Below are 23,648 nucleotides of genomic sequence, written 5' to 3'. Positions count from 1 at the left end.
AAAATAACTTTCAGTCTTCTTCCTAAGCATACAATTTTTTTTTTTTTTTGATAATTAATAGCTGAGAATCAAACTTCTAGTGACCATTGTAATACGCAATACATCTGTTTCTGTCATGTGTCGTTACAGTACGTAAAATATCATTTGTAAGCATGTTTTTTTGTTGGAAAAAAATGGTTATGTAATGTTGTGGTGACATATGAATCTAGAGGTATGTATACTATATGGAAGTAGCTTGCCTTCTTAGAGGAGAATGTTTTGAAAGGTAAAGAAAAAAAGATGTACTTTGTGTATTCAAATTCGATATTAATAATAAAAGTAAAAATTGTATAACTGAAGTTAACTGAGAGAGGGATGTGTGCTGTTTAACAGCATCCAGTGAATTAAACTGTGGTCATTGGAATGAACTGCTTTCATATTGCTAGATATCTGGAGTCCTACTGGGAGAAACATAAGCAAAAAAATATTGTTTAAACTAGATAGCCCTTGATTGTGAGATAGGCAGTTAAATACAGGTTTACGTACCCTGCTCATAAGTGGATTCCCAGATAGGTACTGCTTGGCGTGATTTTAGGTACGTTTCTGCAGCTGTAGGACTGCTCTTCTGTTTGTACGTGTGTGTGCCCTTGAGTTGTGTAGGGAGCAAACTTTGAGAGGTTGGGAGTAGCTGCGTGTACTTGGTATGGCTGTTGGTATAATATTAATACTTTCAGATGACACTCACAGGGTACATCTATCAGTTCTGTGTACAGGAAATTCTTTTTGGTACAGGTTTACCTTCTGTCTGTTTGGAATCTCGCATTACTGAAGAGCACTGCTGGTGTATTGAATTAGATTCCTTTCTGGGTGAGACCAAGCTTGAAGTTGTACACTGGAGTATCACCATTTAGAGCACACCATTTGCAATGTGGGCAGAAGGTCCTCCAGAAGGTAGTTCTTGGCATACACAGTGTGTAAGCAGAAAACTGGCAACTGGTTTGAACTACTTTGCTGGTAAAAATGTATCACAGATATTGAACCATTGTCCTTCCCTCTGTGCTGTGCCAATTGTTAAGTAGATGTTTTTGCAAGGTGCTGGAAACTTTTTGATAAGATTCTAAAAACTTCATGAGTACAGCCCAATACAGCAGCTTCTGCTTTTCCTGGTTAGTTAAAAAAAGTTATTACTACATTTGGTTCAGGTTTCTGTAGCTTAAAGACAGAGACTTAAGTCAGAAGTCTGATCAAGAAATGGAAGATGAAACTTTCAGATTGTCCTTTATGCAACCTCCATTATTTATGTGTGAACTCTCTCATGTACATCTTGCATTATCACCTATGCATGCAGCAAATGGAAGGTGACATAAATTATGTGTGTAGATCCATCCCGTACAATGCAAAATCCATATGTGCTGGTGGCAGTCCACAGGAGGGGAATCTTCTGGTAAGTCTTCATGTATTTTTTTCTCATGGAAGCAAAGAATATTTCCTGGCACTGAACAATTTGTCGTCTTGGCTGGAAAACAGTAAGGTCTGGCGGGGAAGAACTCCTGTCCATGTATCTCGTTCCAGTACCTCAGCTCAATAATGCTGTAATTTTTGCATCATTGAAGAAGTGCTATTCTGATTTGACAATCTGTTTAGATACACTGAGTATGAAAGAAGAGTAGATGGACAGAAATAGCTTTTTTTTTTTTTTTTTAGATACACCACCGACTTGTGTTCTGACAACCAATGGTTTTGGAGATTCTTAAGACAGATTGTATTGAATAGCCAGTGACTGACCTTATTTTTAGTTTAATAGTCTAGTTCTTTTTTATAATTTATATTTTAGTGTTGCTAGTATCTTGTGGCAATGAGTTCCTCTTATGCAACTATGGCTGTATGAAATTGTTTTTTATTTTAAATCTGCCGTCTGCTAACTTATTTTTGCCAGTTTCTTTTGTCAGTTGCTTTCCATTTATAATTCTCATTCAATTTGATATTTTGGTTATAAAACTTGATCACATTTACAATTGTTTATAAACTGGATCTCTCCTTATATTGAAGCCATTCTGCAGTTTGATGATCCTCACTGATCTTTTCTGAAACTTTTGGGGTTATACTATTATAATTTTGGGAATGCAAAGGTCAGAACTCCACTTCTTATTCCAGTTACTTTGCACCATAAATTTCTAAACAATGAAGTTTTGTGGTTTCGTTCTTCCATTTCTTTCCCCATAGGAAATGTGTTTCCTCTTTACCATTGGGCATTTTGCTCATTAGTGGATTACTATCTACAGTAACTCCAAGACCACTTTTTCTGAGCAGTGACAGTTCAGAACTTAATGTTAGGTTTACATACTTCAGAATATTTTTCTCATGTCTGCTACTTTGCGGTTAATGCATTTAGTCTGCTATTTTATTGCCCGTTCTTTACCAGTATAAGTTAGGGAATGACCTGTTGGAGAGCAGTGTAGGGGAAAGGGACCTGGGGGTCCTGGTGGACAGCAGGATGACCATGAGCCAGCACTGTGCCCTTGTGGCCAAGAAGGCCAATGGCATCCTGGGGTGGATTAGAAGCGGGGTGGTTAGTAGGTGGAGAGAGGTTCTCCTTCCCCTCTACTCTGCCCTGGTGAGACCTCATCTGGAATATTGTGTCCAGTTCTGGGCCCCTCAGTTCCAGAAGGACAGGGAACTGCTGGAGAGAGTCCAGCGCAGGGCAACGAAGATGCTGAAGGGAGTGGAGCATCTCCCTTATGAGGAAAGGCTGAGGGAGCTGGGGCTCTTTAGTTTGGAGGAGACTGTGGGGTGACCTCATTAATGTTTGTAAATATGTAAAGGGTGAGTGTCAGGAGGATGGAGCCAGGCTCTTCTCGGTGACAACCAATGATAAGACAAGGGGCAATAGGTGCAAACTGGAACATATGAGGTTCCACTTAAATTTGAGAAGAAACTTCTTCTCAGTGAGGGTGACGGAACACTGGAACAGGCTGCCCGGGGAGGTTGTGGAGTCTCCTTCTCTGGAGACATTCAAAACCCACCTGGACGCCTTCCTGTGTAACCTCATCTGGGTGTTCCTGCTTGGTGGGGGGATTGGACTAGATGATCTTTCGAGGTCCCTTCCAATCCCTAACATTCTGTGATTCTGTGATCCTTTTGTAACTCTGAGGTAAGCTTTGACTTTTACTGTCTGAATGTATTAACTACATCCTTTTTTCACCTCACTAACCACTGTTTTCAAGCCTACACAAAATGTTAAATAGCAGAGATCGTTGGAGTTACTTACTGATAAATTGTCCGTGTGAAATGTGGCCATTTAATCTCCACCAAGTTTGAAACTTTTCTGCAAAGCCAGTATATTATGTTGGTCAATTCTTCCTTATCCACGTGCATCTTAACTACTTAAAAGAATTCAAAGTTGGATCTTGATATCCTTCCACAAAAGCCATGTTCCTTTTTCCAGTATACAATATTTATCCATGTACTTTTCCAACCAATTCACCCTGTGTAGTCTTGATTTGATGAAGTATCAGAACAATTGCTCCAAGACCTGGTCATGCCTCACCTCTATAATTTGAATCTCTGCATCGTTCTTTCGTCTGTGCAGGGCTAACTGAAAATTGTATTTTCTGTTTCTGCTGCTTTTTTGATCTCCCATTGAATCTGAAGGTGCTGTTTTTTCTTTTTTATTTAAAAAATGGCTGGAATACCAGCTTCTGTAGTATGTTTTAATACAGGTAGTTCATTTACCTTATCAAAATTTGAACTTTCTTCAAAGTATAGCAACGCTTTCTTAGTGGTATGATCTATGTAATTCCTGACATTCAGGTTCAAATGTCTTAGGCTTTAGATTCCAAAGATAGGCATATTTTGTCATGGTTTATGGTCTACACGCATGCTTAGTTAGGATGGTTTTTTTTTAGATACTTTCAAGTTATTTTTTCGCTAAACTTGATGGCTTTCTTTCATAATTTGATGAAGTAGTGAACTTGCTGTATTTGGCTGTAGGAAAACCTTACCCTTCTTTGATTCTTTCTGTTCTGGAAAAGTGTTTCAGTTCCGAATTGACCTAAATCTTTCTTTCCATGCACTATTTGCTCAGTTGTGTGCAGAATCATGCAACCTTGCTTGTCTGGCCCTTTGTGATACTGGCAGCTTTTCAAAGAATGGCACTGGCTTTGATCTTCTGCTTCCTGAATTAAAGCCAAAATATTTTCCTCTTGAACCTCTCTTCTCTCCTTTCTAGTGGTACCTAGGTGTAGCTTTGCAATTGCAATTTGTTGTTGTGTAGATGGCCTATATATCTTGTGAGGTTCATCGTCGTTGCACCTGTAGGCAAATCAGCATGTGATATTCAGTGGCAGCATAGATTAAACTATCGATATTGCTTCTAATCTGACATTTCAGAACTCCAAGATTCTGTTTCTTTCCACTGAAATTCTTATCCTGAAGATTTATCCACATTGCTTGGAGATATGTGCTTTTCTCTTTCTAGCTTGATGACCATGTCCCATAGGACTTCGTGGTTCTTGGAGTCAGGACTTGTCAACAGAAAAAGTCTCTTATCTCTCTGAGCTTCTCTAGGTGACCTGCTTGAGTCTTGATAGTAGATATTCTGTCTCTTCGTGTTACTACTTGTGCCTTATGCATGTCCCTCTTGTCTGTCAGGCAGGTAATTATGTATGTAATAGATTGGCAAATTGGGTTACCACTCTTCTGCTGGACTTCTATGTGCATTTTATTATATTTGATGGGCTTTTATCCTTTTCCTTAAATTGTGTTTATTGGCATCCTCATCCTTGCTCTTGATCAGTAATCACCCTGGCCTTCCTGTGCCTTGAGACCTGTCTACTAAAGTGCACAGAAAACCTCTATGAACTTTCTGAGCAGCCTCTCCTGGCCCATCTCCAATGAAATGTGGTTGAGGGAGCTGCTGTATAAAATTTTTCCTTTAGGTTTTTCCTGAAAAAAAACTACCAACAATAAGGTATCATAACACAGTCCTTCGAAGTCAGGTTTGGTCTATGTTCAGTTAACACAGTTTAGATGCTTAGTAACTCTGGAAAAAACAGTATTATTAAAAAATGAAAGTTGAAGCTTCCAGTTAATTGTCATCAAAAAGTTTTGGAGAGTTACAGTACAAAGGAGTAGTTAAATGACCGCTTCTAAAAAGAGCTTTGTGATGGAAGGAAGAAAGCAGGGCACAGAGGAGAATGGAAGGGCCTGAAGTAAGGTTATTGGAAGGAATATGTAAGGAATCAAAGGCAGAATTTTGTGGCTCCTAGACCATGAAGGAAAACTAAACCTTGAAAGAAAAGATGAGACTATTTGCAAAAATCCCGTAACTGGATACATGGAACTTTTGTGGTGAGGTATTCAGAAGGCAAGAATAATTGCTTTTTTTCTTATGTAAATCATCACAAAAGAAGACAGAGGGATGGATTTTCAACTTTCTAGTCCCAGCAGAGCTGTTCAGCTGTTGTAGAACCATTGTATTTTTGCATTAAATTTGGGAATGACTTACAAGTCCTGCTATTGAGCAGTGCAAAATGGTGCAGAATTCTTCACATATAATCAGTTCAAAAGACTAGAATTTAATCTACAGCTGATAGTGTAATGCAGGGTTAATAATTGTATGTTAGTAACAGCTCCCTTCATTTGTGTGAGTATCTGCTTATTCTTTGACTAGTGAAGCACAGAGACTTTATTCAGAAGGGACGTTTCATTTGACATCTACATCTCATCCCTAATTTACATGATTACAAGTAGTTCAGGAAAATTCAGAATCAGTGGTTGTGCTGTATTTTAAATGGAGGGGGCAGAGGGAAAATGTGCATTGTTATGAGATTATCTAAAATGTACTTTCAGACCTTTTGTTTCAATTAATTTTGGCAAGTCTATTTTATGTAACTGTTCTAGCTGCTAAAAAGCAGCTTGTCGAATCCTTAATACTTGTCTCCTTTCATGTTACTATAGTGATCGTCAGATCTTGGATCTGATTTGTTCTGTGACTTGGGAAAATAGAGTCATTATGCAGCAAGAAAGCAATTGTTCTCCATGTATTTTCAGATCTGATGACGAGGATCCTTTTATTATGTTTGATTGTTTGGAACTCATTTGCAGTGCAAGAGTCACTTGTTAAACCTCTCCTTGTAAAAATAACAGAGATGGATCGATGGTTAAAATAGTTAGAGCAAAGGTTATTTAATAATTACTTTAGTTTTTTAACAAAATCTGTATTTGCAGTCTTGATCTCCTGCATTCTCTCTGCCACTCCCCTGCCCAGGTATGTTTATTCTGTCCTGAGGTATCAGCAATAGATTGATAGACCTCTACTGATGTAAGCAATAAAGAATATTTTTGATTGGTACAGTGCTGGTTGGGGTAGAAAGTGGCAGGGCTGTAGTTAACCATTTTAGTAATATTTCATACTACTGAAATACTGGTGAAGTACTCACCAACAAGATTAAATAAAAATTGCCAGTCCATAATTGGAATGCATGCTCTATGGCAGAAGGATTGCTAATCTCTGATTCAACTGTTTATTTTGAAACAATGTTTACTTATTTAAATACTAAGACCATTTCAAAAGCTGTCTCTTTGCATCGATCTTTCTTTATCTTCAGCCTTGTTTATCAGGTAATTGACAGTGTGGGTTATATCACTCAGTTTTTAACACAGTACTAAAATTGCCCTTGTCCAAAAAATTAATGGCATACATGATTCTTATTTTGGATCCTTCTTCTTTCTCTTACTTGCATTTTTGCATTTGGAAGGCTTTGTTCATGAAATAGCTGTTAGTTTTCCTTAAACCTGTAAAGCACCTTATGGATCGGTCTGCGTTCCAGTTGCTTTCTGATTTCACTGTTTAGGGTCAAATTTGTGTTAATAGATGGCTTGTTCTTGAACAGAGTTAATTGCTTCAGGAACACACTAGGGTTCCATCTTTTTCTTCCTCTTCTCCCCTCCCCCCCCTTTTTAAAAAAATTTATGTTGTTCTTCAGGGAATTCAGGCTGAAATAGTGGATCTATGCACAAAAGCAAAGACTTGGATTGAAGGAAAACCATTTCCTGTTGAGAAAGGATTAACATTGTAGGAGATAGTGAAAAAGAAAAGTAAAGGAGGGCAAAGAGAAAAGCTAAATATCTTTTATACAAATGCTGGGAGCATATGTAATAAGGCTGCTGAATTGGAGTGACATGTTTTCAAGGATAAGGAAGATATTATTGGAGTAAGAGAGACAACCAGGAAAATGAAGGGGGATTTAAAATGCCAAGATACACAGTTTTAGTGAAGGGAGAGCTAATACAAAGCTGGAAGAGATGTAACAATATTGCTGAGGGATGATTCTCAATCTGCAGTTGGAAACACCTCTGCTCTCTCCCCTCTCTTTTATTTCCTTCTTTTTAAACTAAGTTCAGTGGTTTGCATACAAGGTAAGGACATTTTAATGTAGTTGTGATTCTTGACTGTCACACTAGACTTGCAGGTGGTCCAAAAAAAAACCCCAAACCCCAGACAATAAAAATATTTAAGACATAAAATGGGTCCCCAAGAAAAACAGAACTTTGATTTGAAGAATCCTGGGGTATTGAGAAGGAGACAGTAGGAAGAGAGAGAGATTGTTAGAGATCGGTTAGGATCTTGGCTGTGTTAAAACTACAAATAAGAACACATTTCCACCATTCCTGTCAGGTTGTTGCCTTTATAGTGTTGTTAAAACAGTATAGAATATTGACACTGTTATCATGGAAAGATTGTAAATATGAATCTGTATATGAAGATAAGAAACAAAATCAAGCTGTCACAAAATCATGACATTTGAAATGGTCGTGGCTGTGCTCTGGATGGAGGAAGCAGCCCTAAAGTTATTGATTTTAGCAAAGCTAACTTTGAAGGAATGAAAAATGCTCCTGGGATTTTTGCCTGCAATCCTGTGATGAATGGGAAATCCACTCCGCACAAGTGGAGAGTACATACTGTATAAAACACGTAGAGAGGCCACAATTAAAATTCATCCCAGTTAAGTCAAGAAAAGGAAAGGCCGATATAGGCCTGAGGCAAAAGAGGGAAAGGCAAAGAGACAACTTGCCCCCCCGACCTTATGCTTTTTCCTTCCCCTTCGCTGTTCTTTAGAATTTCTTCTACTGTCCCTTTATTCTCTCCAGCTCTTCTGTCTTAAGACAGTTCTATCGCTGTGGTCCCATGATGAGGTCTCTTCCTCAAGTCTCTGTTTTTTGTACACTGGCTTTCTCAGAGCATGGGCCTAACTGTTCAGAGAGCTCATAACATGGGTGTGAGTCTCTCTCCCTCTTTCCTGCCAAAAATGCTTGCACTGTGCATCCCTGTAAATGCCAGGGGTATACAGTTGACACATTTCCTCTTCCCCAAATTCCTTTATCCATTTGTGGCTCTGGGGTGATTCCAGTTCACTGGAAGGAGTGAGGCAGAGGGAGCTGGGGAGGACCAGTGAGTGGGTACAAAACAACTCATGTAGATGGTGGGACTGCCTGAAAATTTTTAGAAAAATACACCTTGCTCCACTGGAACATCTTCCACTGAAATGGCAGGAATTCTCTGAGAGAGAAGGGTCAAACAAGCACACAGATGGTTACAGGTGGTGTTCCTTTCTTTTGTGCAAAGTTAGGGTACGAATCAAGTCTTCTTTTGGGACCCAGTATGCAAGATGCTTTATTATCCAACATCCCACATACACACATTATCAGACATCTTGTTTCAAGATGTAAAGAACAGCTGTGAGGAAGAAAGTAAATTTGAACATATTTGAGGTCTGAATCTCAGCAGGTGTAAAATGGCATTGCTGAAGCTGAAGGCAGTTTATAGTAGCTGAAGATCTGGCCCTTAACTAAAGCAAAGAGTTTGAACAAATTTTGATCTGGCATTTTGTTTTTAAAAGGTGCACAAAGATGATAATGGCAAAAGTGGATTTCACAGAGAGATTTAACGGGACAGTGATGAAAGATCAAGTGGTCTTTTTCTGTCAGTCAATCTGTATTCTCTCTTTTTTCTTTTTTTTAAGTCAGAGTGATTGGTTAACTGCAGAAATAGGCAACAGGCAGAGAGGATGACCGTGTGGTCTTATGGCATCCAGCTGATGACCAGTTTCTGAAGGTAATATGAGGGATCATGAAGTTTACTTCCATATGTATTGTGATGATAGTTGCATCTATATTTAAAGCTTTCTGTCACCGAAGCACTCTTGGTGTTGTCAGATGTCTATTGGACTGGATGAGCTGCAACTTCTTGCAATTGAATGTCAATAAGACCAAAGCAATTTTGGTTGATTCATAGCACCAGCTTAAGCATATTCACTTGCACAGATTATATTTGACAGATAGTTACCTTCAGCTGAACTCTGTGGTTAGAAGCCTTGGTATACTCCTGACAGTGAGCTTAGAGTTGATGCCTTATGTTTATTTCATATCCTGTTTTTGCCTTCCTAATACTGCATGTGTATGTCTACATTTAAATAAATTCACAGCTGAAGTACTAGTCAGTCCACTTGTTATCTCTGGACAGAATGTTGTGATGAGTCAATTTCAGTGTTTAAAAAATGATGTGTTTTCCCGTTTAGGCAGTTTTAATTTCAAAAGCCATCTAATCGGGATTTTTTTTTTTATCAGGAACTCCTAGAAAAATGTCTGTCAAAGCCTAACAACAAGGGGAAATGAAAGGAAAAAGTAGAGGATAAAAGAAAACTTGAAAAAGTATTATTCCTTTTGGAATGTTTTCCTGGTATTTGACCAGTTTACTGTCCTGCAGGAGAATATATTCAAGAGAGGTGTTTTAGCCTGTTATATGAGTGTAAGTTAAAATCCTATGGATTCTGCAACAAGACTGTGCATAGTGTCATCAAATACTGATGTGTGTATGCACCTCCTATAAATCTTGTAAAGAAAAGGCTTTTTTCCAGGTCTTTTCTTGTAACAGTCCTAAAATAGCTTGGGTTAATATACGGTTTAATTCACTGATTTGGTGAGCTGATCCTGCGTATGGTGAACTTATCAATATTGAAACCTCATTTGAGGCATACTGACAAGAATTTAACTTCTGGATTATTTCAAACCGTTTCCCCATGCAGGCTCCTGATCAGCTTTAAGTAGCATCCTGATTTTGAAGAAAAATTCAGTTATTTAAGACCAAATAGCTTGTGCATATAAACCGTTTTCACTTACTTTCACTTCTGTTTTTAAAAGCCAAAGGTGATTTTCCTATAGAGCTTCAGGAGCTTATAAAAGGGAGATTTTGGAGTTTTTACTTCCTTTTCTCAGTGAAGAATAGGAATGCAGCATCCTTGAATTCTGATATGAAGGAGTTAAAAATAAAATGCATAATAAATAGAAACATTTGTAGTTGCGTATTTGGCTAGACTGGCATGCTCTGGTGAGAGGGCAGAGTTGACTTTGTATTGTTGGCTATGGTTAGATAACGAATCTCAGCCTAGAATTGCATTGGCTTGGGCTCCTTCTGAAAGCAACAGAATGGTTAGAAGTAAAGGAATCTCTCCTAACCATGAATGGTAGTTAAGCACTTTCTTTTTTAAAATCATCATAATAAAGTCTCTGACTGTACTGTTACTCAAGTCAGTGGCTGCAATGAATGGCTCCAAGCATTTTTTTTTTTTTAGGGTTGCAGCTTGCCTCTATCTTCTTGTGCTCTTTTTCTTCAAGCTTGCAGCCAAATTGCTTAACGGGCTTGAAATACAGAGGTGGGTAGTACGTTTAGGTTTACTCAGAGGTGCAAAGTTCTTATAGCTTAAACTTTAGGTTTTTCCATGTGAAGATAGTATAGGATTTGAAACACAGGAATTTAGAAATGTGAATACTAATTTAATCATAGCAGGTAATATATATATTTTTTTTTAATGTGCGGATCTTTTGCATTTGCTCTAAGATAATGGGCATACAATCTAAAACAACATTGAAGACGTTAAGTAACTGTAGTAGCTAGATAAGGTAGTACTTATTTTCCCTGTACTTTGTAAGAAAGAGAAATGCATTTGAAATCGAGAGAGAGTTCTAGCTGAAGCAGCACCAAGCTCACTGGAAAACTCATCAGAAGTTCTTTTACTGGTAGGGAAGGTGCCATTTGTCTGTCAAGTGTTATGCAGATAAATTATCTGAGCTGGCTTGTCCTTCTGGATATTATTCTTTAATTTTCACACCCCTCGACTCCCCCATCCCCCTGTCCCTATTAATGTAGTTATTAACATCTTTTTGGATCTGTTTGAGAACAAGATCCCAGGCAAATTCCTCTTGACATATTCTTGTTCTCATATGTTTGGTACATAAATTCATTGTATCTTGCCAAGCTTTACATCTGCCAGGTTCCTTCTGTGTTCTCTCAATTTTCATTCCATATAGGAGAATTAAAATGCAAAGAGCAAAAGACTAAAAGTGAACTCTTTTTATGTTAGGGTTGTAAGCTTCATCTCTGAGAGGGGTAAAAATATATATTAAAAAAAAAAAATCACAGGGGATTTTGATATATGTAAGACATCTGCCCAAACATCTCCAGCAATGGCATCACTGGCAAAATGTACTTGCACTACAAAAACGTACAATAGCGTTTATTCCTGAATTATCCATTCAGCTAAGCTTTTAAATTTGAGTTTGTCTGTACATGGTATGTTACGTTGTAAGGAGTGATGAGCAATGTAAGACAGTATGAACAGGCTGTGCACTGGTGTTGGTGAGTGTAAAGTGTGGAGTAGGGGATGGTTGAGTGTGGTGTCGAATCCTGACGCATCTGCAGCGGTTAAGCTGTGGAGGCTACTGCTCCTCTTTATTTTCTAAAGCAGTTGTAAGGTGGATGACAGAGAGAGATGGCCTGAAGGCTTGGGAAGGGTAGGTGAATTTTGGGATAAACTCTTTATGTTATTCCTTGTTTGTGTTAATGTTTGCGAGAAAAATCATCCCTGGGCACATGGAATCTGCTCCCGCCTGTATTCACTATGTTTATTTTATTTTATTTTTTTTTAAAGCTAAATGTGAATGTAGTAGACTAAAAAGGATAAATAAAAATTAGTAGAGTAATGCAAAATAAGAAGAATAAGGCAGAACTGAGGGGTAGAAAAGGAGCCCTTCAGACAGCTGTTCAAGATGTGTAAATTCCACAGTTTATTTACTGAAGAAAGGTGTTGAATTGTGTCAGAAGGTTGTCTGCCATTTCTGATGCATCAATTTAGGAGTGCATAGATGCCCAGATTTTCAAAAACATGCAGCATTATGCTTTTTGGTTCCTAGCTCTAAGTAAATCACAGCTGAAAGTAAACTCGGATTTGTGCTAATGATTTCATCCTATTTTTTTCCCCCAAATTCCATTCGTCTGCTTTGTGTTGCTTAAGTCTGTATCATTGACCTTTCCTTTTTACAAAAATTCACTTAAGAAATATTAAAGCTGTGTGGAAGCCTTTGTAACTACAGCTTCAGCAAGATCTGCAATTATGCAAGAAAATACTGAAAAACATACCTGTGCGTGTCTCATCTCTTTGATATGCAAAACCCCTTTACTGTCTCTTTTGTTAACTGTTATGCTTCTGTTTCACGCCTGCTTTCACAGAGCAGAGGTATGAACCCGCATGTCCCCCCGTGGCAGAATATGCTGTATATCTTTATATGAGCAGGCAAAAAGAGCATATTTAGACAGGTTGAAGGTGAAAAAGATTTCTATACTCAAGTTTCTGATTAGACCATTATAGCAGCATCACTAATTCCGCCCCCCTTCCATCTATTGTCTCCCTCATCTGTTGTCATCAGTGACCACTGTTGATTTGTTGACTCTATTAAAGTATTCAAGGAAGCCACAGACCTGTCATTTTGGTCATAACCTTAATCTGTTTCCTCACCTTGGGAGAAAATGTGTTAATACACTGTCTGCTTCTATAGAATGAACTCGCAGAAAAAGTTCCTGATGCAACAAATCTGCAGTATGTTTAGAAGAAGAAAAGTGTTTCTGAATCTCAGTTATTTTAACAGATAGCAAACTGTGTTTAGGTAGCAACTTTTATAAGAATCATACCAACTTAAGTGATGGTAAGCAATTGTAACAGTACGTTGTGTAGTAATTTTTGAGCTGGATGAGTTGCAGCTTCTCCTGATTTCATATCATCTCTGATTCCTCATTATTTCTGAATGATTAAGCAAATCGTTTATGCTAACTTCTGCTTCTAACTTCTGTAAAGCGTGTGTGACTCTATTGATCCTGGAGTTGCTTTAACCTTTATAGCAACTAAGGGGAGGGCTCATTTCTGCTAGTTTCCTGATCTGGAAAAAGATGAAACTTTTTTTTTTTTTTTTTTTTTAAATGCCTTACGGGTAAATTGTATAGCTACCTAATTGCTGTTCATAAAGCACTTTGAAATTCTTCATGCTGTGCATCACCTTCTTTATAATAGTAAAATTATTTCTATTTCTGCGAAGTTTATTACTGTGAAAATAGAGCTTATTTAAAGGATAGAATAATAGACTTGTTTGAGTTTTCTTACAGTTTATTTTGTGTTTGCTTATATGGAGGAGAATTTGCCTGTTTCTTCATATTTGAGAAACAGGCTTTATGTTTTAATTTGTATTTAATTTTTAAATTTAGCTTGCATTTGCAGCTAGCTAAATTTGCACTTTGAACTTAAAAATTACCTTGCTTTTTTTTTTTTTAACTTTAGTTTGCACATACCTGATATTTGGGAGAATCTTGTTCACTGTCTGGTACATATCAATCCTGGAACTGCATCTTTTTCATATTATTTGGAAAGAATGGTGTCTGTTACATGTGCTGATATGTATTAAATTTCCTAGTATTTGTCTGAAGATAAATTTTTTGGTCCTTGTTTTATATGTTGGTCATTCTCACCCCTGCCATCTGAGACTTTCTTTGGTGGTATAAATAGCCTTAAGAGCTGAAGTTACAGTTGAAGTGTTTGCCATCACTAAGTTGGCTGGATAACTACATAGGCCAGAGTTGGTATCATTTGGCTTGAATGACTGGAAAAGATTTTTCTCTTTCATTTTTGGTGCCAGCGTTCTCTCTGTTGTTGAACTCCTCATTTATGGCCTGTGAATCTGGGAAGAAATCCATCTGGTTTCTTCATCTGTCTTGCCAGACACTGTGATCTAGTCATTAGTACAATAGATGATGAGAAAAAACTTTAAGATTGAATTGTATTTTATGGTTACTAGAAGCTGTGATAAGAGTAAAAGTTATGTATTTTTAAGAGTAAAAGGAATGTATATTTAACCAGTAGAAGTTAGTGTTGTCCTGAAATAACTCGCCTTAATTTATCTGTAATATTTTAATAAATCTTTCCTGTGCCATTAAATATTGGAATAGGAAAAATGACCTAGAGGAAAGATGGTACTTATTAAAAAGCAGCTATGCCTTTGAAACATATAGTAATCACAAATTCTAAAACATTTGGGGAAGAGACTACTGCATCTGTTGGTCGTATGTCATTCACTGCAGTGGAGTTTTGATTTCTGGTTAGTGATCTTGAGCTCTGCTCTATTTAGGTATTCTCTATTTTTTAATGGAACAAAAAGGAATTTTTTCCATGTCTCTCTCATATTAATGTTAGGACTTATTTTTAATGGCAGAATCTTACTGATGCAAAAAGATCATAGCGTCCACTCAAGAAGAATTCACTTCATTTATTTTGGCTGAAATGATGCAATTCAGTTCTGCACGGAAGAGACTAAAATTGTCTCAGTTTCCTTTGAATGTGTGTAACAGGACATTATGTAGCAGGATGATTAACATGTGTAAAGAAAAAGTGTATTTACATAAACGTGCCAGATGTCACACATGTATGTTGCAATGTGTGTGTGTTATTACCTGAAAGCCAAAACTTTGTAGATTGGAGTCTCAGAATTCCCCTAGACTGTTTTTAGCTTGGAAAGTGCAATTGTAGCTCAAAAAATGGGAATCAATATAACTGTGTCTTTTATTTGATACTCAAAATGTGCCTCTGTGTCACTGAAGAGGAATATTAGACTTTTTTTTTGAAAAGCATATTGATAATTTTTCTTGAAATACTAAATATTTTTATGATACCTCTTATACTGTTTATTTATTTGTTATACTATTTATTTATTTATGTATTTATTAGATAACACTACAGTTCAAGATGTTAGAAAAAAAAGAGAGAAGGGAAAAACCACAGTATTCTTGAATCAATGTATACAGTGAGTTCCTTTGGGGGAAGTGCAAGTTTTTTGCATTCAAGGAGCAGCTATACAAAATCATGGAAAAGAAATCCATGGAATACTACTAAATGTGTAGAAACTATGGCTAACTGATGAGGTCTCTGAGCTGCTGATGGTTTAAGGTTCAAAGAGTATTCAGGAGCAGTGTCATCTGTCCTTACCATGCTCTGGAATGCTCCCCTGCTGCTTTTTGCCATAGTTGATCTCTTGGTCTTAGTCAGTAGCACTGCTCTGAAATGCAATATTTGGTTGTGATGCTGCTTTTTTTTTTTTTCCCCCCACACAGATTACTGCGATATAATGGAAGCTTTTGTTAGCAGTTAAGACATGAAAATACTGTCTTTTGTTTACATGATAGCTCTGCCCAATCCAAACCAAGTGGCAAAATTCATGTTATGTTTTCATGAGTAGGGTTGGAGTAGCAGAGATTTTTAGGTGAGGAAATAAACAGTTGTAATGCCTTTTCTGTCCCTATCTCGTTTTATAAGCAGAAACTTGTCCTTCAGTGTGTCCTTCTTCGTTCCGCACTGGTGACCCACAGGGCAGGGAATTTCACCTAAGTAGGAAGTAGTTGGATGTGGGGCTCTGATGTGCAATTTGCTTGTGATGGAGGACCAGAAGAGCTTCAGTCAGGATGCGCTGAAGGAACTTGCCTATCAGCTCATTGGCCTGGCACCTCTCATCTTTGAAACTCTTCTGGATCACAATAAGAGTGCTATTAGAGAAAAGATTGTGGATATCTTTCACCATCTCAGTTCACCATCAAATGGATTTTCCATTGCTTGGAATTGGTATTAGGTTCTGCATTGGCAGAAGCTAATGTAGTTGCACAGTGAATTTATCTTAGTGACTAATCCTTGCCACCTCCCTGTGAGGTGATTTGCTAAGTATTTGACAGATGGGGAAGCACGGGAGGGAGAGATGTTTTCAGAGCTGGGATTAGAGTGCTGATGTCCCAGGCTTCTGGTCCTGTGCTTTGCACAACCACAAAGCCAGCCTTTCCTACCCATCTTCTTTTGCTCTTTTGGGGCAAATTGCTATAGAACATTATTAATAAAGACAACAGAGGAACAATCCTGTTGTCCTAGTCAGGAGTAAAATACATCTTTTATTTCTGTGGTATTGTATGCAATTTAATGCTAACGGTCAGGAGACTTTAAATAACCACATCAAACAGCCAATTTGGTGCCAGCCTTCCTCCTTATTTAGCTTAGTCTAAACTGACACCAAACTTTGAGACATTCCTCTCCTCCCACAGTGGAGAGCCGCTGGGATTTTTTTTTTTTTTTTTTTTATACCACACATGGTTTCCCTCCTACATTTTCCTCCCATGTCAGATATTCATACCCCCTTTAATAACCAGCAGGGGCATCATTACATTGAGCTCCTGCCAAATGCATAATGACTGCTGCCTTTGCCTCACACAGTCACTGCACCACTGATATCCAGTTCAGCATTGTAAAGTGCTTAGGGCTACCTTGGGGATGTGCTATATTAAACCCAACTATTCTAAATCCTATTTAATACAAAGGGATTGGTGGTGGGGGAGGGAGATTTAAAATTGATGTTAGTCACCTATTTTCAACGAATAAAAATACCTGGTCATTTAGGGCCCAATTCTGTCACTCTTAAGTCATAAAGAATCCCACTGATTTTAGCAGGGGGTGCATGGAGGCGAGCACTGTGTTTACCACTGGGGGAGGCAGAATTGGGTCCTGTAGAAGCTGCAGCTGAGATGGTGAGTTTGCAAGGAGCTGAGGGGGGTAAGCGCACCCATTCCCCAATTCTGCTTACAGAGGTTTGACAGTGAACACAGGAAAGCAGAAACATGCTTCATATCTGACTAAAAATAAAGGTACTCTTAAACTTGTAAAAGACAACATTTTTATTTGAATGATATGACAGAGCTGCCACAGGAGTGTTACCTGCTATAAAGAAAGCTTAAGAATTATTACCTTTATTAGACCAGTGACACTGAGCTTTAGCCATACATTTCTAACTTCTGTCCCTCTACAGAGACAATTTTCTTTTCTTAAATAAACTGTCATGCTAGTGTTAATATATTGTTGGCTCCCTCATACTCTGAGAATACTGCTGATATAAAACATGTATATGTTTGGTAATAGTATCTTTAGTGTAGCTGACTAGAACAAATGTGTTTCCCTCATGGCTGTGCTAATGTGATAAAGGAAAATTGGCTGTTCATCAGCTTTTGGCTGGGTAAAGACAGTAGAGATGGAACCACATTCTTTTTTATGCATTAATACCACTGAGAACTTTTCACTAGTTATATTTCATGTGCGGGCATGTTGTGCAAAGATGTTGTAAAACATGAGATAATGCTACAAATAACAAAGTAGAAAAGCCTGTATCTTTTATGATGATAACAGTCAAACACCAAATGACAGTAACAGGCTGTAAAAAATGTGATGCAGAAAAAAAATGCAATGTAACCACCATATACACATATACTTAGGCTCTTGCAAATAGGGCATCAGATGTTTACAGGGCCTTGAATTAAAATTAAATAAAAAACTGTTGTATTTAGGTCATCGACGTGTCAACACAAAAGATAATTTAAAATGGTGAGATGTATTTTGAGTGGCGAAACTCATATGCAATAACTTTTTGAACAAATCTCAAGGCTTAGTAATTATGATAATAGCCTTCAAATTTCCATCAGCGGAAGGGCAATAAATATTCCTGTCTAAATTTGGGAAATATTGACTGAATCTGGAAACGGCAATAAAGATCAGCATGCATCTGTATGTTTGAAAGTGCAGTTTAAGGAGAAAAATTCATCTGTACAATTTTGTGTGAAGCCTAAATAATAATAAAAAAATCCATACAAATCCCCCATCTCATTTCATATTTTCTTTCTTAAAATACTGATAGACTCTCATTGCCTGAGGCACTGATGCTGATCATCTGAGCTCAGATTTATAGATAATTGTATCCGTTTATCTTGGTCTGAAATTTGAAAGACTTTATTGGTGGAATAGCATTGTGAGTGCTTATATTGTGCTTTTAAAACTGATACTTTTTTCAGGTTCTGGCTGTACTCTTTGCAACAAATTATTCTGGCTTGTAAACCTTCTGTTTGTCCTCACATATGTATTGTTCTTATGGAAGCAATTATTCAGGTTTATTTTGGTTTGATTAGCGTGGGTATCAAGGCAGGCTAAAGCACTCTCTTTTTATTTGGCCTCTGTAGACACGATTCACCAGGCATTCATATTTGCAAAATGGAAATAATGCTCTGTAAATTGGCAAGAACGAAACAATGTTTCAGAATTTGAAGGCTACCAAGCTCTCATGTGAAAATAAGCCTCATGCATGATAAATATTGCTAAAAATCAAGCGATTTCAGTTTTGCAAATAAAACACTTTCTGAAATAAATGAGATTAAGTTTATTCAGTAAACAATTCAACAGAGTTCCAAAGTTTTGAATAAGTTGAACTTAGTTTTGATAATTAACTTCATTAATGGGAAGATGACTATTGCCATGATGCCTCCAATTTTCATTTTGTATGTGCCTGTATTTTTTAAATTAGTATTGAATTTCATAAAATGTAAGGCTGAAAGACACTCCGGTAGTATTAAACTCATTCTAATTTTATGTAACCTAAACATGAGGATTTTTAATGCAAAAAAGTACTTTGTAAAAGCTCAGCATCTTGTGACTTTGTGGAGCTGGGAGAATGCCATAAAGTATTTCTGTGAACATTAGCTCAGATTTAAAATGAATTGGCAGGGAAGAGAACGCTTGCAGAAAACAGCACCCTGGGCTGCTGGCTGAGCACGCGTTCCTAACCAAGGGTTCCCTCGACGTAAGGGTATTACCCACTGGGTGTAAGGCAGATGTAGCTGGTTCCTATACTGTTCCCTTCAGCCCCTATAGAAAGAAATGTGATGGTGTTAGGAAGGCATTTTGGAGGGGTGTTAGAGGCCTGGCTGAAACATGCTGCATTTGGTTATCCTGAGGATGGTAGATATCCCCTGGAGGCCTGGATGAGCTGATGTGTGTGAGAAGAGCTCTGACAGCTATAACATGTGCCCATGGCCTGAAGTGAAGTAGCTGTAACCAGCCTCATACCTCGTGAAACAGACCCTTCTCCTTTTCCTCTCTTCCCCCTCCCCACCAGATCGCTGTACCGTAGATTCTGCTTTGATTTAACCACTGTGGAAATGTTATACTCTGTGCATCTGAGTGATGATCTTATTAACTGGATTGCTAATGGATGGATGCAAAAGAGGTCTCTACTTTCAGTAGGCGCCGAAAATAAAGAAACACAGCAAGTAGGTTGAAGTAATGTTTAATGGTTAATCAGTGATAGATGCAACATATAGAAAAATCAGCGATTGCATAATGCATTGTTTCACCATTTGTGTTGATTCTATAGGTGCATCACAGCAGAATTAGTTTCTTCTTGAATGGCTGGGAAGATGACAACACACCTTTTGATTCAAGGATTCTTGTGGGAACAATTGCAGATACTGATGGTGATGGTACACTGCAAATTGGACAAAGTTGCACAGGTAAATCTTGTAGTATTTTAGTGGAATGCACTGGAATATTGAAAAAAAGATGTGTACAAAGTGGTTAAAAAATGTGTGTGAGACATTTTAAGTTATCTATATGCTGAGAAGTAATATCTTCCCACAAGAGAAAATTCCTATTGTATAATTAGGTTTCTCAAAAGATTGGCTGAAAGATAAAAGCTTGATAGGTGATCCTGTAGGTTCATAATTAATTCTATGTGTTACTGCATATAGGTAGGTTTTCCTGTATTCTCTAAAACATAGGTCTGTAAAGTGAAATATTCCGTTAATTTACATTCATAGTTTTTCTGAGTATATATATATGAAACTACTTCAGAATGGTATTGTGTGTGGCTGCTAAACTATACTCCTCTCCACAGTGAGTCAGGAATAGAGTTGAAGATTTCTGGCTGTTCATGTTCTTCAGTTCTATCAGTACTGACATAAACCACTAGCAGAATGAGAACCCCTCAGCCTCTAGTAATGCCTGATAGCGTTACTCTTCATCTGCAGCTAGAATTTTATATGTACTACAGCATGACATGATCATCGCAGAACAGCTGGGGAATGTTTTGTTGCTCTCCACAAATTCTTTGCTCTGTAGATGTAAGAACACTGACTATTGCTTTTCAGGAGCACACAGAATTTGAAGCTAACTCCTAAAAATAATTATATGTCACTTAAACAACTTTATTGTGTTCTTGGGCAAGAAAGTAATTCTGTGCCCCGTTTCTTAAAGGTTGTATTTGGAAATGTCTTTTGTTGTGATTTTTGATTCTGAACACTGGATAACTAATAAATGCATAAAAGAAAGGAATATTTTTAAATGCTTTTTGTCTTTATTGTATAATTTGATAGGTATGGTTGTACCTACTGTATCTCTCCTCTAATTAGAGGTGGCACATGGACTGGCTCATTACTTCTGTCTAATGAGCCGATCCTTGTGCCACCTCTCTAATCAGAAAAGAGATAGGTACAAAATGTTCTTATAAAGTTATTATAAATCATTCTTTTTATCAAAAAAATTAAGTCACTGCCCTCTATACTTTTGTCCAGTTCCAAGATGGTTTCATTCAGGAGGGGTAATAGTGCAAGAGAGATCTCTGATTGCTGAATTAAAGGTGCTCTCATGCAGTGCAAATCTGCCTTCTGCTCAATAGATTGCTTATTTATAGTATATTTTCTTAGGTTTAGAACAATTTGTTGGAAGAATGCAAGATTTTCGATTTTACCCAGTGGCACTTACAAACAGGTAAAGAACCTTTATTTTTGTAAAATAATAGGAGTGTGGTGAGAAGGAAGAACAAATAACAATATGCTTATTTCTCAAAGTATAGTGCTTTTCTGATGGCTCCTTTAGAGTATTGCTTATGATGACATAGTTTACTGAACCTCATTTCAAAGATGACTTTTATTCTTAAAAATCTTGAGTTAAAACAAACTCAACAGCTTAATGTATTTTGCTTTTGAACTGTTGCTTAAATATTGCTAGTATATGTAGTAGTATATATGTAGTGAAACTCAACACTCAAAAATAAATGTGTGCTTTCCTTGTTATTGTTGTCACTGTTACGACCTGCCTTAGTAAGTGTTCTTGCAGAGAGTAGATCCGGTTGCTAGATTTCAGCGCTTATCAACTACCTAGGTGTTATCAACTCATAACTCTGACATAATCGTGTGTGTTGATAAGCTTAGTCTTGCTGGATGAGACTTGTCAAGCTTTCCCAGAGCTCCATGTAAACTGTAATGCGAGGAAGAAAGCATAGTGTGCCAGTCCTGCTTAGACCACTTTAGTGATTGAAATGATGAAGAGGACAGGCTCTCCAGCTGGTCAGGATGTTGGCTTCATGGCTGTGAGCTTGGGTCCCATGCTTAGCAGTTCCTTTCTTCTGTTTTCAGCATCCCCATGGTATGGGACATCCATATTGGGTATTCTTGATGGTCCCCATGCCCCGTGCACACAACCCTACCTCGAGATGCTATCGTCTTAACTGTTCTTTGCTTTCTACATTAGATTGTCACCATAAGCCACCAATGACTTCACTAGCTCAGCCCACACAGCCCTCAGCAATTGCTTTGACTTCCTTCATCCCTGAGGCCAAATTACAGTTGCCACTGCAATTTGTGTTGCCCTCCAGCCTCCCTTCCTAGCGCATTACACAGAAATGTTACCTTTGTTATCCAGCTCATGCTGGATTAATCTAGTCAATTCAAGCTGGCCAGAAGTAGTCAGGTCCTATTTGTCTGCATGGCGCTTCTGGGTAGGCTACACACAATGACACTCGTGACTGCAGACCTTAAGGCTACTTAATGATATTCTTTCAATAAGATGTAAAGCCGTTTCCTAAGAGCTCAGCTGTCTGCAGGACATTACAATGAACTGAGCTCCTGTGAATTTAAAGTATTAATATGAATCTGAATTCCAAGTTATATGAAAATTGTGTTGGTTGTATTCTTTCAGAGCAATGCTTGTCAAATTCTTTGAACTACAGTTTAAGCTGTTGAAAGGAATAAAGTTTAAAAATTGAAAGAGAAGGTATTTTATGAAGTGTTGCGATGTACTGATGTCTCTATAGATGTAGTTTTATATCCACAAATAACTTGGATCTAAAATGTTTATCTGGGATAAACTGCAAAGGAAAGTCTTGCCTGCATCTCTAATTAATTTAAGTCTACAGCTGTCTAAAAGGCCCTGTAATTTTAGTTTTGCGGAATTTGGAGTGGCAGCTTGCAAGTATTTTTTTAAGTATGCAAAAATTATGTCTTTACTGATAAAGTAGGAAATGGGAAAAGTAAGAGGTTTTTAAATTAAAAAGTTCAGTATCTTCTGGGCTCACAAAATCCTTCTTTTATACCAGAGACAGGCAGATAGAGGTTTAAGGAAACCTGCCTATGTTATTCATATATCGTTCTGTTTGCCTAACTACCTATGTATCTATTCCAGTTGCTGATGTCAGAGGGAACTAAAGTGACTCAATGGCTTTGACATGAGCTGTAAGAACCAACTAGAGTGATCTCAGACTGGGACAGCTAAAAAAGTGGACATTTGTATTAAAGTTAGTTGAAAGTGAAAATATTTCTGTCCAGGTTTTCTAAGGTGCAAAGTGATATTGCTCAAGCTGGTCTTTTTGAAGGATTTAGGTGCAAACATTCAACTCAACTGCGGTTACAGGCAATATGCTGATGCTATGGGTATGCTTAAGAACAGCATCCAGATCGCTGATTGGAATCAGACATGATACTGTAATAAAATGTTAAGCATTCTTCTCCTTGCATCTAGGTGTGGATTTATCCTGCCTAACTTTAGACATCCCAGCAAGGAGCTGATTTCCCTTGGCTCTGTATATGTCTGTGGAGCTCCATGTATGTCTGTGGAACAACAAAAGCAACTGCAGAGTGCTTCTTCTCAACACCTTCTGATGGTGCCTGCTGCTTACCACTGGTTACATAGGGACCCTGGGTGGCCTGATTCATTGCTGACTGTCTCATTTATGTGAGATGAAACCAGACCTTTAGGGCTTCTACTGTAATCTAAGATGAGTTTTGTTTAATCTATGATCCTAGACGCACAAAGTGGCACTTGTCCTTTTTTATCCTGTATGTAATTACTTTTTTATATGCTGTGACAGAGACATTTTGGAAGTATTATCTGGGAGATTTCCTCATCTGCATACGCAGTCTGAGTGCCGTTGTCCTGGAAGCCATCCCCGGGTACACCCATTGATACAGAGGTACTGCATCCCTAATGGTGCCGATGATACCACTAACGACAGAGTGCTGAGGTTGGATGCAGAAGCTCATCCTCTGGATTACATCAATGATAATGACATTGGGACCACCTGGATTTCAACTGTGTTTGCTAATACTGCAGAACTGGATCATGGTGTTACTATCACAATAGATTTACAAAATGGACAGTATCAGG

The 23,648-nt window shown here is 37.8% G+C and overlaps 1 protein-coding gene across 1 annotated transcript in view; it reads left to right on the top strand.

Moving 5' to 3' along the window:
• USH2A (usherin) overlaps nt 1–23,648 on the top strand; it is a 393,053-nt gene that overhangs the window by 14,198 nt on the left and 355,207 nt on the right. The window contains exons 3-5 of the mRNA XM_065630575.1: nt 19,585–19,720; nt 20,912–20,975; nt 23,353–23,647. Of these exons, the coding sequence (XP_065486647.1) occupies nt 19,585–19,720; nt 20,912–20,975; nt 23,353–23,647 (495 nt within the window). The remainder of the gene's footprint in view (nt 1–19,584; nt 19,721–20,911; nt 20,976–23,352; nt 23,648) is intronic.

This window comes from Caloenas nicobarica, chromosome 3 (genome assembly GCF_036013445.1).
Source record: "Caloenas nicobarica isolate bCalNic1 chromosome 3, bCalNic1.hap1, whole genome shotgun sequence".
Classification (NCBI taxonomy): domain Eukaryota; kingdom Metazoa; phylum Chordata; class Aves; order Columbiformes; family Columbidae; genus Caloenas; species Caloenas nicobarica.
The sequence above is the reverse complement of the archived record's forward strand: the minus strand, read 5'-3'. Positions and strand labels throughout refer to the sequence as shown.